This window comes from Trachurus japonicus, chromosome 4 (genome assembly GCF_045865225.1).
Source record: "Trachurus japonicus isolate A0001 chromosome 4, Traja_1.0".
Lineage (NCBI taxonomy): Eukaryota > Metazoa > Chordata > Actinopteri > Carangiformes > Carangidae > Trachurus > Trachurus japonicus.
The window spans coordinates 14,223,737-14,243,247 of record NC_140910.1 but is presented as its reverse complement, the minus strand read 5'-3'; the positions used below and the strand labels follow the sequence as shown (position 1 = coordinate 14,243,247).

At 44.0% G+C, this 19,511-nt stretch overlaps 1 protein-coding gene across 1 annotated transcript in view; it reads right to left on the bottom strand.

The window, feature by feature from the left end:
• The window catches only part of trabd2b (TraB domain containing 2B), a 67,581-nt gene that overhangs the window by 18,599 nt on the left and 29,471 nt on the right, over window positions 1-19,511 (bottom strand). The window contains exons 3-4 of the mRNA XM_085774171.1: window positions 5,553-5,699; window positions 889-1,063 (exon numbers count right to left, since the gene is read on the bottom strand). Coding sequence (XP_085630297.1) covers window positions 889-1,063; window positions 5,553-5,699 — 322 coding nt within the window. The remainder of the gene's footprint in view (window positions 1-888; window positions 1,064-5,552; window positions 5,700-19,511) is intronic.

Here is a 19,511-nt window from a genome sequence, read left to right as displayed (position 1 = left end):
GCCTTGTCCAAACAGCACAAAGAGCAGAGGGAGCAAGAAATGCTCAGAGGAAGGAACCAGGCATTCAGCATTAATCATATACACTGTGGTATACACACTTGCATGCTCTCTCTCTCTCTCACACACACACACACACACACACACACACACACACACACCCTAGAGGTGGTACCACCCATTTACAGATGCTCAAACACAGACACACAGTCGTACAGTAAACAGACGCACAGACACCCACCCACCACCTGTTTTTGTGGGCAAACACGCTTACATGTGTGCGTGTGTTGATATACACGCACACTTCCCTCAGGATACACTACACCATTCAGGAAACATTAGCAGCATTAGCCAGGAATGCTAATTGAAACAAACAGCTCATGGTTTCTTCATTTCTGAGGTGGGAGTTGGCTGTAATTGAGACTTCTGTCTGTGTGTGTGTGTGTGTGTGTGTGCACACTTGTGTAGACACACAGTTTCGTGTATGCCAGAGATCTGGGAACCATTGTACACGATTATTGTCCTGCTTTTTCTCCAGTGTTGCTTTCAAACACAAAAGAGAGCAAATTATTCACCATAAACACGTATTAGCGCTGACAGATTCAGTGCTCCAGATAAAAGCAAACCTGAGCTCTCTTTCACTTCGCAATTACATGCAAACACACACTCTCAGCTCTAATCAGAATGTGTTTGGAAAGATCTCATTAAATGCAAAATAGAGATTCAGGTTAGAGTTGCCGCTCTGATGGTTTCTCATGTTGCTTAGCCCGGAGTTAGAGAGACATCCCCGAACCAGCAGGTCAAAGGTCAGCTAATGCAGCCTTTCAACCTTTCCCAAGGCGAGAAATTGAACCTGCTCCTGAACACCCTTCATGTATTTCAGTCTCTTACCTGCGCCGAAAGCGAAAAAGAACGTCTGGTTAGGATTCCTCTGCAGCAGGGCGGACACACGGCGAGCCATTCGCTCGTTGCGTTTGTAGATGAGCTCCTGGCGGAAGTAGCTGTCAATTTGCTGGGCCGTCATGCGGTCATGAGCTGGCAGAGAGCTGTTGATGAAGTGAGGCAGCTGAGGGGAAAGAGAAAGACGGAGAGAAAATTATGATTTCAAAAAACCTTTTAAGTGTACATCAAACACTGAGAGAGGAAGAAGAAAGAGAGGGTGTTTAGAAAAAATGGAGATGGAAATAAAGGAGAGGACTGAATGGGGGTGTTGGTGGCAAACTGGCATGTGAATGTTGCCCGTGAGAGTGTGAGACCTGGCAACCAGCAGCGTTTGTGATGTGACAGCTTGACAGAAAATGACCAATGCGAGGCTCGTCTGTAAATGAGAGAGTTTCAATGAATGGGCGATAGAGAGGGAGAAGAAAAGTGTCAGCTCTGTGTGTGAGTGTGTGTGTGCAGGGGGATTTTTCACGTGTGAATGTGCGCACTGACGTGTTTGTATATGTGATGGCAAGTGCGCGTGTGCACAAGTACAGTATATCCAGGAGTGTGAGTGTGTGAATGTGTGCTTAATTGCTATGTGATTTATTAAGAGTCTGACAGTGCGGAGACAGGCCACACTGGCTCTGTTCCACTCTTGGCTGCATCGGCGGATCCAACAGGCTGTTAATCTGTGAGGATGAGCGGAGATCGGCGGTGGGGTAGCGGGGGTTTGGCACCGGGGTCTTAGCTGTCCAATTCACAAACACGACTAAGCACACACACCTCTGTCTCTATTTCTCTGTCCTCAGCTCTTTCACTTTTTCCCAGGGTATTGCCGTACATATTTGACTTTTCTGGCTCTTTCTCTTGATATACACCCAGTCAAAGGTTTTAGAACAGCCCCATTTTTCCAGTTTTTATTGAAATTTAAGCAGTTCAAGTCCAGTGAATAACCCTAAATGGTAAATTGCAAAAAGGCAGTTTTTTTCCCGGGGATTTAGAAATTGGTGAATGTTTGTTTCGTTCAGCAATCGTGTCCTAACTTTTGTTAAGACAGTGCCTTGTTGTCCAAGGTAGTGCAGTATGCTCACATTAGGACAATACCATAGTTCTTTACCTTGATATCAGAGTAATGAGTGGGAAAAGGAGAGAGTGCAGTTGGTCAGGGGTTCATCACACGGAAAGATAATGATCCAAAACATTTGAGGAGAAGAACGAGATGGGAGATCAGTTCAGTCTCCAGACTTAAAGTTCATGAATGTGGTTTAGGTTGAACTGGGACAAAGTATTATTTCCATTGCAGAACAAATGTCATGAGTGCGTTAAGCTGCTGAGGAAAGCAAAAATTCTGATTGAATTCAGTTCAACAAGGAGAACCCTTCTTTTGTTTTCTGCCCAATACCCTATTTACTCAATACTTTGAGTTCAGAAATACTGAATTATGTAAATTTAAATAACAGCTTGAAAACCCGGAGGTACAGTAGTAAGACTTATCTTTTCCAAGTTCTTTAATTCACATGTTGGGCTTTTTTCTTAATGTAAATATAACCCCCTTTTTTGCCTCACTATAGTGTCTGACATTCATGACATCTGAAGTTCCTCTGATTAAATTGACCAATTTTTGAAACTCTGCATCTAATACCACTATTACTGTCACCACAATCACATATATTTCACCAAATCTCCTCCAACATATACAATCCATATTTCCTTTCCCTAAAACCACATAATTCCAAACTCATGATTTGAATTCATGTTAAATCTTTGGGATTTGTAAAAGCTCAATATTACACACAGAGAGTTTCAGAGGGGATTGGTGGTTCACCAGCTACAAGGAGGGTGCTTCCCTTCCTTTCATTCCCGGCATCTCTCTTCATTAAAAATGACCTTTGAGCAGTTCATGTTTGAGTGGAGCCTCTGCTTGTGCCCTGACTCCTGTTGGCTCCTTTGACTCTGCAGCTTTCACTCGTTGTACCACATGTGAATCTATATGACACATTTTCTCTCACTCACTCGCTCTGCTGCTCCTAGCGTCTGTTTCATATAACGCTTCAAAGGCTCCACATTGGATACTTATTAAGTTCATTTGTGATATGCATTATAAGGAGTCAAAGTGTGTTTACAGGTCTTGACAAGTGTTGCTGCATATACTGTATAACAGCTCTATAAAGCCCTTTTGTGCATGAAATTTGACAAATTGATGATGACAAAATGATGTCAGTGAAGTCAGCATCAGGACTGAGGACAGGAAGTTTGGAAATGAACTGCCTGTGCTTTTTCAGACTGAGTGACCCAGGTTCATCCAAATTGACAGAACTTCATGCTGAATATGAGTGAATAAGTTAACAGAGGGAGAGAGGTGGAGAAGCAGCACTTCATTATGGCTCTGATGAGTGAGGATAGCGTGAGTGTGTCATGACAAGAGACAAAAGTGTTCGGTCGGAGAGGGGTCAAGGTGGGAGTGTAGCGGCAAATGCAGATAAGTTATCAGAGGAAAGGCCATTAGCTGCTCTCTATCCCAACCCTTCACAGGAAATGTAGAGTGACAGTGAGATATTTCCTCCCTTCCTCACTACTGGTTCTGCTCTGCTCTCACTTTCTTAGTCTGTCTCGCCAGCAATTTCTTTTCTTTCTTTCCTTTCTCTTTGATTTTCCTATTTGAAGTTCTTTTTTTTCTTATGTTCTTCCTTTTTATACTTACATTTTTCCATTGTTGTTATCCTTTATGTTTTGTTCGATTTTGTTTTCTTCACTGTTTCTTTTTATTGTCTTTCACTCATTTCCTTTCATTGCCCTTCCCTTCCCTTTCTCAGATTTGATATTAAATCTTAATGCATTTTACTATGTTCAACTTTTTTTTTTTACTTCCTTTTACTTCTATCCTCTCTTCACATTTTGTTTCATCTGTGTCTCACTTTCACTTGTGTGTCCCTGAAGGATTTGGTAGCGTGAAGTGCATCTACCTGCCTTGCATTAGTCAGCTCGGCTCTGGGACCCATCATTCCTAATATGATGAAGATTGAGCGTCAGGGGTGTCAGAGGCCCCTGGATTACGTCCTATCTATCAAAAACCACCTGCTCTTTTACAGCCCTGAAGGTTCACTCTCTCTCTCTCTCTCTCTCTCTCTCTCTCTCTCTCTCTCTCTCTCTCTCTCTCTCTCACACACACACAAACCTGCTATACATCACCATGCTACAGAAGCAGGCGTCAGAGTCGGGTGTCTGATTGCTCTAGCATGTGCTGGGGAATGTTAATACATGTTATTATGACATGGGGAGCGGGGGCGAACTGGTATGATTTAAAACGTTCATGCAGGAGACAACGTTAGCCATGACTGCAGGTGAGGCTGTGGCTAACAAGCTCTTCATGGCCCCCAGAGAGTAAAAGCTAGATAGAGGCAGACAGAGAGAGAAAGAAAGAAGGAAAAAAGGGGGGAATATGCCAAGGCCATGGTGAGTTTTGAAATGTCTGACCTGAACTTTGTGTGTCTTTTCTGCGAATGATGTGGAATCTCTGCAGCTGATCGGTGAGTTGAGGTTACATGGTGTGTTAGGTTTAATGGGACTTAAGGATCAGCGAGGGAGGTTGACACAACGTAATTGACTTATGGAGAGGGCTTTACAAGTAGTTCTGTATTCAAGTGTGGAGATGGAGTGAAAGCTGGTGTCTATACCACGTGTGTCTGTGTGTGTGAGTGTTTGCACTATATATTGAATGGCCTTTCAACAGTTTGCAGAGCTGGGTGTGAAGACGGATGACCAGGCCATCACTGAAGGAGCACAGGCTATGTTAGGAAACACGGCGTTAGAGGAGGTCAGATGGTGTATTTACAGCTGAGTTCAGAGCTATTAAAGTGTCAGACTCTCAAGTAACTTGAGGTTGAGAGGGATTAATATGGCAATGTGCAGTTTTGTGGAAGTGATGTGCAAGCCGAAAAGTTTGAGGTGACGATGGTGTAATGGCAATGAAGTGGGTATGAGGTGGTTGCCAACTCAAATGGAGGGTCTGACAGATTTGGGGTTTTTGAACACTGTTACAGATGTTTTTGGACTGATGTAGCTGTTACTATGTAGCCATTATTTTTGCTTGAATATTTTACCGTGTTGGAAACCCCTTTGTCCAAGAAAACAAAATTAAACAATTCAGTCTTTGTTAACTAAAAGAAAGCATCAGACTAAAACTCGCAGAAATATGTTGGCCCTGCATAATGATAAATACATTTTCATGTCGCACCTATATTTCTCATGTTTTTACCATTGTGTTGCACACAATCACAGAATCATATTGGCAGAGGCACTGAAGGCTCGAAACGAAAGTTGTTCCACCACATTGCACAATATTCACATGCACTGTGGGAGGGTACAGCATCAGGAGGAGGGGCTGAGCAATTCAAGATGTGGCACTTCTAGAATGAAATTAGATTTTACCCATTTGAAATACTGGGGGAAAGAAATTGGGGGTTTGGTGTGGGTGATATGATGAAGTCTGTCGTGAAGCTGCACGAGCTTCCTTGTGTAGAGGGCAGACAATTCAATCTCAGAACTGTCAGATTATAATGTTGAGATGAGGCACCATTGAAGGTAACATCTCCACATGTTAGGTGATGTAGAATCTAACGGAGGAGACCAACCTGTGAGGTGTCATGGTTGAAGATAATGGAGCTGAGGTCACCACAGTTGTAGTGTGTAATGAGGTCCTCGGTGGTGTAGGAGCCCTGCAGGCTGCCTGCTCGAACGCCCTCGTGCTGCAGCAGCGTCTGGTTCAAAGCAAACAGCACCTAGAGAGAGAGAGAGAGAGAAAGAGCTTTTAGTTTCTGCATCCATAAACTCAGCTCTCTCTGCCGTGCACTCGACAGGATTCTGCTATGAACGGGGTAGAAATGACCAGCCCCCCACCCCCTTAAATATATAGTGTGACCTTAGTATACAATGAAGCCGTTATGCTGAGTGTAGGAGATATATTAGTTGTTCTGCAGCATTTTCATTTCTTTCAGGATATTTTCATACACTTTCCATACAGGCTGAACAGGTAAAAGCAGACCACAAAAGACATGGCAACACTCCACTTACTTTCCTCCGAACGAAGGAGAGACCAGGGGAAGAAAGAGAGAGGGACCCTTTCAAAATAGCCCTTCTTTCTCTTTCACCAGGACCCGGGTGCCGTAAATTTACGGCGCCCATTAAAATCAAAAGTAAACCCTCTTTAGAGAGAATTTATAGTGTGCAGCCGCCAGCCAGCCCAGCAACTCCACAGCTGTCCTAGACACCAGGGGTTAACCTCCCAGCTCCCGCCCCGCACAATCCCACGCCACCTCTGACTGGCCTAGCAACCGGGACCAAGTTGTCAATCACTGTTAAGCTCTCTTACTGGAACCAGAGGTGTGTTTGAAGAGGAAAATGTGTTTTCCCCCCTTCCTGTCTTTCTTTGTGGAACAATACAACAGATTTCACACAGTTCTCCGTTGCACCCAGTAAGACAGTTTCAGTTTACTTGATTAGAACAAGTGACTCAGCTCATCATATCTTCAAACCACACCACCCTGATCCATGCCTATGATCCTAATTACCAAGAAACCTGACTAGAGCTTTGGAAAATACTACAGGGAGAACGTCAGCATCCTGGCCCACATGATTTGTGGAGCAGCTTAAGGCCGATACAGCTGCGCAACTGATTGAGGCCGATGTCTGGGTCGTAATTCACGCAATTAAGTTATGTTTTCGCAATCATAAATGCCCATATCGTGCATATTGAGTGCTTCAACTCCAGGTAACCCCTGCACTGGGATAATCACAACCAAGCTCTAAGCCCAACCTCGTGATTCCCTCTTTCTCTCTCCCTCTCTCTGAGGTCATTATGTTTGCTAACCAGTCTTGTGAGCTCTTTAGCTTTAGTGTTTTTTTTTCATAATGCAAAGTGACAACTGATGAGCTAACGGCATATATAAGTCTCTCATTATCCCTCTTTCTTGTCTGTATTTTTCTCTACCCGTGCCTTTTCTCTACTTCCACTCCAAGACTCTCCATCTTTGTCTCATCTCTTTGCCAGCTCCGGATCCTGAGCCCTTCCTCCCACTGTACAACCAAGAACTGAGTTTGATCTTATTTATTCTCCTTGACATGTTTCATCCCGTATATTTCTTTGCTATGCTCAGCGCCATGCTGTCGCGCTATAAGAGGTGCATAATCCAGGAATAGGTCTTGATCAAACCTGTGACCAGCTCAGTTCTGAAAAATATGACTTTTGTGCTTTTCTCAGCTCATATCTCAGCACCAGACTTCCCAAACCCAGAAGCTCCCCTGCTGCCTCACTAATGACACTATACCTCATTTCACTTTCTATTTCCATCTCACATGAGATTTCTTTTTATTGCTCTAAACTCCAGGTAATGTTGAGGTGTGATGCCAGGCCCAGAGAGGCAAATGCCTGCTACTTCTGCTTCTGCACATGCTGATTCTGTGCCAGTAAGTTGCCACCACCTCAAGTTCTTGACCCACACACTTCTTTGCCACAGCTCGAGGGATTTTCCAAGACAAACACCAGAGCACGGCCTGGACAGAGTCAGGGTCCAGAGCTGGCAGGGCACACACACCTGCCAGGCTTTTTGTAATGCAGCCAGCTTCAGTAGTTTCCGTTAACATGGCTAACTGCACCAGACAGGACAGAGGGGAGAGCGAGTCTATTGGAGGATGTAGGGTAAGAAGTGTGTGTGTGTGTGTGTGTGTGTGTGTGTGTGTGTGTGTGTGTGTGTGTGTGTGTGTGTGTGTGTGTGTGTGTGTGTGTGTGTGTGTGTGTGTGTGTGTGTGTGTGTGTGTGTGTGTGTGTGTGTGTGTGTGTGTGTGTGTGTGTGTGTGTGGTTGGTTGTGTTGTTAAGGGAGTTGTTATTTCAATATTGTCCGTCTCCCGGGGAAAGTACATCTCTGCAGCTGTAACCATGGTGCCTGAGTTTGTGCTGGGCTAAATGAGTGCGCATGTCAATCACTACGGGAGAGGCGGAGGGCGAGAGAGGGGAAAAATGCAAACATTCCCTCTGTGTGTGTGTGTGTGTGTGTGTGCGCAAACGCTTGCATGTATATGCATAAGAGCAAATATGTGTGCTGCCTTACAGAGTGGGTGTTCTCATGCTGAAGTGGTCCACTCACTTTGACAGACTGTTCACCACATAGTTAACTACTGTAGGTCTCTCCTCTCTCTTTTTTCTTGTCTCCTCTAATATGTGCGTGAGAAACTCCCATTTTAATTAAATAAAAGCTTTATAAGAACAAAGCTGGAAGGAGCAGAGCACACGGATGGTCTTGGATCCTGCGAACCGAGCGCAGCACTCCAAAAATTCATTAGCGAGCGTTGGAAAGAAAACAGAAAGACGGGGTCGGGCGGGAGAGGGAACAGCATAAAAAACATTTTAAAAAATCACAGAGATCTTTTATATATGAGAGTGAAAATGTCATTTATCAACATGTGTGTGCGTAGCAGCAATTGACCTTGAAGTGCATTCAATCCTGGCTGTTAGCTAGCAACAGTGTTAGCTTGTTTGAAAGTTTTACAGGTCTGAAGCATGTAATGAGTAGGTGCCGATGACAAGGTGCTGGAACTGAGAGAGCTCACTTTTGTCGACTACATCACCCCCTCTATTATTTCTCCTTAGCTCTGAATGGGAGAAAGTGAGTGATGGATAGAGCTAAAGGGTTTCAGGCTGTGATACAACAGAAGGAAGTGTCAAACTGTGGAGGCCAAAATCTAATACACGGGATTATTATTTCCTAAAAAGCCTGTAAATGAATTCTCCGTCACACACAGATCAAGAAAAACCAAAACACTTTCCCATGCCTATCTTGTCTTGTTCAACGTTTGTCATCCCCTCATTGTCTGCACTCCCAAAGCCATCCTTTATATTTCGCTATTCATTACTTCTTGCATGTCAGCTGTGGTGAAACAATGAGACACACTTTTCCAAAACGTGCAGAAAGAAAGAACAAAGGAAGGGAGGAGTAATGGTATGAGAAAGACAGAAAGCAGAGAACAGAAACCAGAGAGAGCAGAAAGTGTGAAAGAATGGTATAAGACAAATAAAGCCTTGTTCTCCTGGAGAGGGGCATGTGTTGTACAGATGGAGGTGATTCTTCTGTTTTTGTTTGGTGGAGAGTTTGGGTTCGGTGTATGGGCGCAGACCTGGCATGAGGAAATGAGTGGGTACAACCAGACAGGTGAAGGAAACCCTGGTGGTGCCTGCCAGCATCAGGCAGGGGAGCTGAACAGTTTTCTTCACACATTTCTCCTTTTTTTCAATGCTCCACTGCATTTCTCTCAGTCTGTCTGTCTGTATTTTCCTATGTTTGGCCTTACTGGCTTCTCTGGCTTCAGGATACTGCTTTATTTCTCATGCATAAGCAAATATAGGGGGATCTTGAAGTGCAGTTGTTACCTGTATGTATTTTTTTTTATTATGTGATCATGGTTGATTTGTTTTGTCTCATGTAAGTCTTGCTGGCAAGTGTCTGTGTTTTTCCTATGTAAGTGAGACCAAAGATGAATTTCCTGCCTTGACGGGACAATAAAGTTTTCTATTTTAGTTTCACATGATGCTGAATCATCGACATATCATCTAATTTCTTATCACCACATAGGCTGCCACAACAGGAAATAAATTGAACTGCTTTTCTGCACTTCTTGCCAATATTTAATGATACTTTAAATAGGTTCAGTCGTGCAATACGTCATTTTCCACTCACAAAGTAAAGTTAAAACTATCCAATATTTCACACATTGGAAAGTCAGAAGGAATAACAGATAAATGTTGGTAGCAGAACACTTTTTCATTTTTCATCTCAGCTCTGGCTCCCGGGTTGAAAACCACTTTGTGCATACACCAGTTTTACAGCTTCGGAGGCTGAGTTTCTCATAGTTTCTAACAACACAGGGCGAGTACACAAGCCACAGAAAGAGTAGTGATAGTCTTTGTGACTGAGGGGACCAGGGTTTACTGGAAGTTTGGTCTTCATTAACAGGAGAGATTAAATAAAACTATCAATTACTACATAGTGCTGTGTGCATTGAATACTGAAGTCCAATAACACTGATCACAGTATCATGATGGACAGTCAAAAAGTTTTAACTGATGCAAAGAAGTGGACAATTCATGAAATTTGTATGTTTTTGTATGTTTATGTTATAGACTCTCTTCGCTTCCCCTGGACTTGTATTAATTTATTTACCAAAAAGAAAGAATACATGTACCTGCTCCACAGATTTTTCTTCCTTGCGAAAACCCAGTGCCCACAGTGCAATTCACCTAGGCTCGTAAACCAGCCTCTCGCGGAAATGCATTTCATTTCATTTCTTGGGAGAGTCTGGCCTCATTCCCCCTGTAAGCGTTTGGGGTGGGCGGGAGCTGGGCGGGAGTAGTAGCAAAGACGGTTTAATATCTTTGGTAGTAGCGTTGACAGACAACCCCATTCAGCCAATCAGCAAGTTTGTGTAGTGACGGGGCTTTGCACCAGTCGGTCCCTGATTGGCCAACGTGCTGTGTCAATCACAGCGGGCGACGCTGATTGGCTCGGCCTTCTGAGGGTTTCAGTCCAAACGCTTAGAATGGGGATGAGGCCAGACTCTCCCTCGGAATGAAATGAAATGCACTTCCGCGAGAGGCTGGTTTAGGAGGCTACAATTCACCCACTGCCAGTTCAGATAGAGATCAAGTGACATCACTTACAAGGTGAACTTTATCATCCCAGAGGTACAATTTTTGATACAGTCAGCAGTGTTAATAAATAAATAAATAAATAAATAAATAAATAAAACCCAAACACACACATATACACACAGTGAGGGAGGACATATCATGTGATGCTGTTGAGGAGTCCAGCGGTGGCAGGGACAAATTAATTCTTCACTCTATTTAGGCAACTGATTAGATTTTATGAACCTTCCTCTGGAGCCACAAAAGGCTTAATACCACTTTTTTTCACCAACAGACATATAATGAGATACAAAACACCAAAGGAGTTCTTCTTAAATTAATTTATCAGTAATAACATGTAACAATTTTTGTAGCCCCTGTGAGTACAAAGAAGCCATCTAGAATTACAACTAGGCTCTTTATCTCTGCTCTGTCCAAACAGCTTCACAGTGGTGCGTTCCCCTCCACTGCTCTTGTGTCCCTGAGAGCTGCTTGTGTTTCATCGCCTGAAAAAGAGAAGAGCTAGACCCCTGACCCGGGACACGCACTGTTGGGCTCCTCTGGGCCGAGCCGGCTTCTCCCTTGGGCTCCGGCTACAGACGACAAGAGGGGATTGGGTTCACAGCACCCTGGGGTGACGGAAGGGAAGGAGGTAAGGAGTTGAAATAACATCCAGGGCAACCCAAGAATAGGGGGAGTGCGATATCTCATCCCCGTTCCCCACGGAGCAACCCCCAAAAAAGGGTGGATACCAGTTTGTGTGAGCGCACTTTTTCCTTTCGTAGCCTCAGCAGAGAAGCTTAAAAGAATTCATAAAAAAACACCCTCGTGTCCACTTTCTTTTAACCTATACTATCTCAGTATGACTTCATGCTTGAACGTGCATGGAGGAGTGGCACTGGTATTTTAAAAGCCCGCTGTTGTCTGATCCTTCAGTCCTTTCTTGCCTTAAAAAGCACCTTGAATACGTTATGGGTGGAAAGATGGTGTCACACAAGACAACATCAAAGTTGTCTGGACAGTCTCACATGATAGCTTCACTGTTGTCTCCTACGGTTTTATCAACAAGGGTCCACAAGCCTTTTTTTTTTTTTTTTTTTAACTCCAAGGGAATCATGTAACCAGTCAAGGGCTTTAAAGGCAACATTCAAGCGTAAAAATGCCTCAAATGTGACCTCCAACGTCAGAGCATTGCCAAAATAGTTTTACAGCCCTTCGGCGCCTTTCGTTTCATTTGCCCATTTGAAGGTAAGCAGCACTTTCAACTCATCACATCTGGCATGAGGTGCAGCAAGCCAGAGCCTTACTTTCTTCCAAATCATTACCCCTGTTAATACCCAAAATACACAAACGGACAAGCATGCACACTCAAAAACACATATACAGCCACCCATAAGCACACGCGCCAATGATTATACACATCACGTTCCTCTTTGAGCGATACCTGTATACAAACCACATGAAAGAGAAGACATTTCAGATCTTTTCCACAAATGACGGCGCCAGTGTTTTGAATATTGTTTCTTCTTTGTCTCTGCTCTCGCCGCTCTTTCTCTTCCCACTTCCTTTCTGTCTTCTCTCATTCTGTCTCTCCTTCTGTCTCGCTAAGTCTCTCTCCCTGCCTGGTCTACCTCCTGTCTCAGCCTAGGAAATCCAGGGATTACCAGAGGAACAATCCCAGTAGCAGAGGCCTGCTGCTAGCCAGCCTCCACAGAAAGCCTCCTATTCTTCCCCCTCCTTCTTCCTTCCGTCCTTTCTTATTTCCTCTCTGAGGCGGGGGGTGAAGGTCTGATGATGGGAGATATCCCTCTCTTGTGGTAAAAATCCCCCAAACTTCCACCCCCTCCTTGCATTTGTCTCATCCTCCCTCAGTTTATTCTCTTAACCTCCACTACCATCCACCCCTCTCTGCTGTCCCCTCTCCACTTGTTATTCTTTTATCCTCCAATAAAACCAGACCTGTAAGCACTCATTCATACACACACTGTATACACCCCTTCACTCCCCAGAGCCTCCTGACTCTGCCCCTAATAAGAGTCTCTAGTGAATCAGGAGGGTGGGTGTTGCCCCAGCTCTCTCTACACTTGTCCACAAATAAACCCTGCTGTTTGACTTGGCAGTGCTGCTGGTGAACCAGTCATACCAGCTTTCCTGCCTCCCTAAAAAACAGAGAAAATAATAAAGTATCACTTGATCCGGAGTGAAAAAGCACACAGCTGGCCCCTCGCTGTGAATGCCCACAAGCAAAAGAGTTGTGGAAAATTATAGAGTGAAACTGTTCTAATTTTTGTTTTTGTTTCAAAATCAAAGAGCTGTTAAACATGAATAAGCATGGCAATATGCAAACAGAACAACAGAGGTGAACATTACAGGAATAATGTGGATAAAGGTGGAGAAGACTCTTTACCTCTGATTCCTGTCTGAACTCAATACATGTGAGAACAAGATTCATAATTATGGATAAATTGAATATACATTTCAATAATCAAAATTTTCACAGCAGAAGTAAGCGATCCGGTCGTTTTGGCTAATGCTGCGTTCCAGGCAGGCTTTTGAAACCGTAAATTACAGCTTCAAGTCACAACTTACGACTTTGTAGCGTTCCAGACAACCCACTCGTGTTTTTCCGACCTGTTTTACCTGTGAAAGTCACTATAACGACCACTTGTAACTTCCGACCCGTGAACTCGTACCAGTACATCTTTTTTTACAGTCTATGTACCAGATCGAACTGGTACGACTTCACAGGTCGGAAAAACACGAGTTACGAGTTGCCTTGAACGCACCATAACAGTCCTCGTCCCTACGTCACCACATTCACGGCGTCCCTTGGCTGCACACACAGCCCTGCATGCCGTTCTCTCTCCTCATTGGATAAAAACTGTAGGATACGAGAAATGTTTTCTCCTCGGCGCAGAGCAGAGCAGAGTGACTGACAGACCCGTGTTTCGGCCCAAACACTCTATGTAAGTGATTGCTGTCGGAAGATATAACTATTTAAGACTTATATTAACACAAATATATCACTAACTTCTGCTTTAATGATATCTCAAATAACAATGTACAATGTGAAAATTGCTCATAGTAGTCAGCCCCTGTATGATAAGATTTTGACCCTCAGCTCCATTGAGTGGTTTAGTGTCTTTTAGCATTGTTTTGGTTTTCTGGCCAAAGAAAAAACCTAAACCCACATGGTATGGTACCTGTTCAAACACCAAACATCTGAACAACAAAGTTGGTGAAGATACTGAAGTATTTAGCAGCTTAAAGACCCACTCCTGTGAAAATCGTGTTTTTTGAGCTTTTCACATGTTCCTGTGGCATTTTTCTTGTGTTAGAGCACTTATCAGCAGAGAAGGAAGTGCAAAATTGCATTTCAGAGTTTTTCTGCCTTCAAACTGCTGTGAACCAATGGCAGACTCAAACTGGCAGTTTCAGGAAGACTGGAGTTGAGGGTGTCACAGCTCCAGGGGAGGGCACTAGTGCTACAAGCTCCCGCCCCGCTCTGCATCTGGCTCAGAGGTGAAAGCCTTCACAGCTCGGTGTAGCTGTCAAGGTATAATAGGTATAGCTCACCTGGTAGAGCAGCTTGCACTGTGAGCAAGGACTATGCACCAGTCTGGGATCGAATCCCAGTGTGGAGTTTTACGTTAAACGCGCTAAATCTGTAATTGTACAATGTCCAGCTGTCAGCAAGCGGGGGGGTGGGGTGCGAGGAGGTGGCTGGGCGGGTGCAGAGCAGCGCAGTCTCCGCCCACCCCCCAGAGGTGCATTGCTAATGTGCATGGCTAATGAGCTGGTTTTAAAATGGCCGAAAAGGGTCGCGGGAGTGGGACTTTAAGGACCAGAAATTTCCCTCTGATGTTTGTCAAGACCAAACATTCAACAAATATCGGGTTTTCATTTGATTGTATATCCCAAAACCGTGCTAATGCCCCCTATTTCAGCTGTCTGTTAAGATGATTAACTATATTTTCAACCTGTTACATTGCAATTATAGTCACAAAGTAAAAAAATAAATAAATGCAGTTTTGATGTAAATCAGGTCAAATAAAATGCTACCCTGACCTTATTGCTTTACTTATTTCCTTTAATGTGTGCAACATTTATCTCTGAGAAAGCCAAATTACCTCTTATCTTACTAATATTTATTTATTTATCACATGAATGAAATGATCTCACCCAACAGATTGCTTCTCTTGTTTCAACCCTCCATGACACACAGTTGAAAAACAGATTAAAAGCCTTGCTAAGGTCGAGCTCACATCAGGCCACTCTTACCTTATCCCCCCACCCGCCAGCTCGTAGTCCACCACTAACATCATGGCCTTCACTGATCCTAACACATTTCACAGCCTGCTCTTTTTTTTTTAAAGGAAAAATTCTCATTGAATTCCATTGGATTTATCCAGCTCCCATTATGATGTGTGATGCTATCCAAACCAGATGAGCTGCGTCCTCTCTGCGGCATGAGAAAGCAGCAGTGAGAAACAGCCGTCTATGCTTAAAACATGCCTCCTCTGCCTCAAACCAGGGCCTGACCACCACTCTCTCTTATCTCCCTGCAGCTTGCTTTGGTTCGACTAATGGCTTTAGACAGAATAATTCCCAAAGAATGATTTGTCCTTTGTAAAGTCCACATCTGAGGTCCGGCTGAAACATGAGAGCAGCACATAATCTCCTGCATGAACATAAATTGTGTAATGGAAGAAAAAGCAGATCCAGATTGAGAAACAGCAAGTGTCCAAACAGTTAGTAGGAGCTGGTCCAGGTGACTCAACTCAATCCTTTTTAAGAGAGGAATCCTTGCAGAGATTCTTGTGTGTCTTTGTGCAGCATGCGGCCTTCAATCAAGACGCGTCATTCAGATGATATTCAAATGATGTCACGCCAAGTCGAGTCAAGCTGATTCTTTGTTGAATAAATCACTATTTCAGTTAGGGTTATTGTGTGCCTGCACGTCAGCAAGAATCCAGAGCTGAATTGTTCTAGTTTGCAAAATGTGAAGGGCAGATTTGATTTCCCCAGCAGAGAGGTGGACACTTTGGTAGCAGAGGGTGTAATGCAGCAGGTCATAGCTATAAAATAATCATATTTTCATGTGAAAGGGATATGACTGAGGAGGTTTTATGGATGAGTTAAAGGCGGCATGTTGGGCATGTGTGTTTCAGCACAGGACCAGAAGGTAAATGCAGGAGAAGGAAGGAGAGAGAAAAAATAAGCCAAGGAGATGACATATAGAAGAAAAGAAGGAGAAAGAGAAAAGATCTGGAAAAGACACAGCAGGAGGTATAATGTAAAAGAGTCTGACAAAAGGCCAGATGTTTACAGTTAACCACAAGAGGTAGACAGAAGAGAGGAGGAAGCAGACCTAGTGCACCTCTCCTCCTCCTCCTCCTTCTCTTCCTCCCATCTTACAGGTCTGGAGGCCAGCTGGCCAGTTTTGTCCTCCTCCATCTCTCCTTTTCATCCTCCCAAAGCCCCTCCATCTTCAGGTCTGTCCCCGTGCCTCCAAAAACAACTCACGCCTCCTCATCCGCCATCAATTCTCAAACCCTCAATCGCCAGCCTTCCTCCCTTTTCTCCGCCCAGGTTATACGCTCTCAAAGACAAATCCCCAGATTAAACAGTTCAGCAACAGCCCTTCATCCCTCTCCCAGCCGTCCCTCTTGCTCTTGTTCTCTCTTTTCTTTCATTTGATGGCGGCTCTCCTTCCACAACTGTCACTGATCTCTGTTTATTTAGCTTTCATGTCCTTCCTCCTTCCTGCGTCGTTCCACCTCGCACATGCACGCATATGTCTCTGTCTTCACTACAGAGTTTGTCTAAATTGCACACTGTCTACTAGAATAGAGCAGAAGGAGGACGAATTGGAGCAAACGTCCTCCCCTCTCCTCTGCTCTTCTCTCCTCTCCTCTCCTCTCCTCTCCTCTCCTTCAGTCACGGCTCTATTAGCCTCGATGCTGAAGCTAACGCGCCATAATCCCACACAAGCACACCATTTCATGGCAAATCAGCAGGAGAAATGTTCAATTTCATGCAAGTGTATTCAGCCTGCAGAAAAACAGAGACAGAGCAGGATCGTAATGTAAACCTTTCAGGCACACACACACACTGCAAAGAAGCAGCGTATATTTATGAGTGTTAAATGAGAGTTTTCAGGGCTCTACTGTAAATCACACTGAGTGAAGGTCACACTGCTCTGTCATTTCAAAAGGTTCTGTCAGCACATCCACAAGGAAGCAGAGTCGAGATTATCTTCCCAATGAGAACAAGCTGCGGTAGATGAAGCATGCAGAGGGACACACAAACATACACACAAATGTGTGCAACCTTCCCAAACTATTGCCAACCAAGGTTTGCCAGCACTTAACAACTGTGGGACCACCGGAGAGACCTCTGATGTATTTGACAGGCAGAAAAGTATTTTTAGAGTTGGAAAATATTTATTGGCTGAGTCTTTTCTTACAGTAATGAGAGGAAGATAAACCTCCTGCCATATCACATTCAGTCCATCGTAATTTCATGTGTCATGTGTGTAAATTTGTCTCTGTGCATTCAGCAGAGAGGCCCATCCAGGAGATGTTATGTAGCCTCTGCCAAGAGAGGAATGCATCTTCCAGAAACTCTTAAGTTGTTGCTTTTACATACTTTCTTCTTATCTGGCTCGCCAGCCTCCTGACAAAACTACATCCAGGAATCATCCGGATTTGTTCATAGTTGGAGGGTGTGTGAACCCTGCAGAGTCTGAGCGCATTTTTCCATATGTTAAATACAGAAAATGTAAATGGTCAACTTTGGAGTTGCTGGAGGGCACTGTCTGTGTAATGAAAGCCACTGTATAGTAACGTGTAGTGTGACTAATTACTTCTGCTGTGGATTAGATAGTGAATTAACATAATTACCTTTGCGGAAATGAGTAATGCCTCATTTGTTACATTTCCCTCTAAAGCCTGTTGTAAACTGTTTGTCATTTACAGACACACACCCAGACAAATCCATACTGAGTTTATATCCTGCTCTGGCCTGACCACAGACGTCATGAAGACTCTCAACCATCTCTCTTTTTTCTCTGTGTCTTTCGCTCTTTCTGTGTAAATGAAAAGTGTGGTTGTAAAAATGAAAAGCAGATGAAAAGCAGACAAAGTCAGATTCGGTCTACCAGGTTTCATGTGCTGGACAGACTGACTGGGGGAAATCTCAGTGCAGTTGAACACTTCTTAATCCACTTCCAGCGTGTATGGCGTATTCACAAGGAGCGATATCACACGCTCACACAAAACACACAAAAGTTCCCACACGGGTCTTCAAGCGGCGGAGAAAAGCCTTCACAGTGAAGTGAAAGCTCAGCTGGTGATGGAGACCAAGCTGAGGAAGAAAAAGTCAAATGAAACACAAGATGACAGCTGAGGAAAAAAGGTGTTAGGGAGGGTGCTATTCTAAGGATTCCTTGTGTGAAGCTGCCAGCATGCTTCTTCAGCGGTGCTGGTCAGATGGTTGAATAGCTTCAGATGAGGGTGGTCATGCCCGATCAATTCTGTTACTTTCAGAAACAACTAAGGTTTGTTGGCACTGCGCTCATTTGGCAGAAGTTTTTCTGTCATTCCTCATGAAAAAACTCTCTGACATGACTGGATGCTTTGTTGGAGCATAAGCCAGCCTTTACTCATCAGAAATTTAGGATACCAGTCAATGTCGATTTTTAAGCATCCACCAGACGACCTCTGACCTTTTACTACTGAATAAATGCAACTTTACTGGAGCAAAGCATGTGTAGTGGTGTAGGAGGAAAATTAGATTTATGAAGTTCAGACATCAGCCGGCTGACCTCCAAAGTGCTACTCTTAATTACCGTGGATCAGAAGTTTTGGCCTTGTCATATTCAAATTAATTAATGAGACCTGTATATGCTGACAGCCATGGCAGACGTCAGACTTATGCTGAACATTGAACTAAGAAGGAATTAATCATGTTTACGAGGGGCTCATGAATGAGTCTCCCTGCAGCATCAAAGCAATTAATCAACGCAAGAGGAAAGAGACTTGGATAAAACATGCATTTGTTTAAGTGCTGGAGCTCGCTTTGCTCGTGTTTGTCAGCGAGGCGCAGAGGCAGAGAGGGAAACCGGTAATTGTGCGTCTGTGTGCGAGGGAGAGGTCGGCTAGAGGAAGAAGCCGAGATGAAGCCAACATAGAGACAGAGCAAAACAGACAAACAAACAAGACAAGAAAATTTACAGAAGCACCAAGGGTGAGGCAGCGAAAAATGAGGGATATGGGGAAATAAACCCTCCGTGCTGCCATGTGGTTAGGAGGTGGAAGGCAGAGTCTTGGTGGCATGTGGTGGAGGGGTTACAGTAAAGCTAGCTGTAGATTAGTAGCTCTTCCTTGCGCCTGGCCTTGACTAGGATGTCACATCAGAGACTGGGCTTTTAACTGCTCTCATAAGACTCTCATTATTTCATAAATTTGTAGTTTAGGCGCTTAACTCTGTTGATTTGAGCCAAGGCCAAGGCTTAGAGAATGTTTTTACAATCCTCTTAATTTATTTACAACCTTGATTCATTTTTGTGTGTTTATGCATAATGTGTGAGTGTGCGGCAAGGAGAAATTGAGATAGTGTGGTAGAGCATGGAGTGAGATCTGGTTGACAGTGATTGAGCTCATTCTCTCTTTGCTTGTTTGTTTGGCTGCTGCATGCATAATCTGTGCATATGAGTGTGTGTGTGTGTGTGTGTGTGTGTGTGTGTGTGTGTGTGTGTGTGTGTGTGTGTGTGTGTGTGTGTGTGTGTGTGTGTGTGTGTGTGTGTGTGTGTGTGTGTGTGTGTGTGTGTGTGTGTGTGTGTGTGTTTGTGTGGGCCATCCAACGGGAGCTAATGAAATAATTCAAGCACTAAGCCAACAGGGAATAAGATTT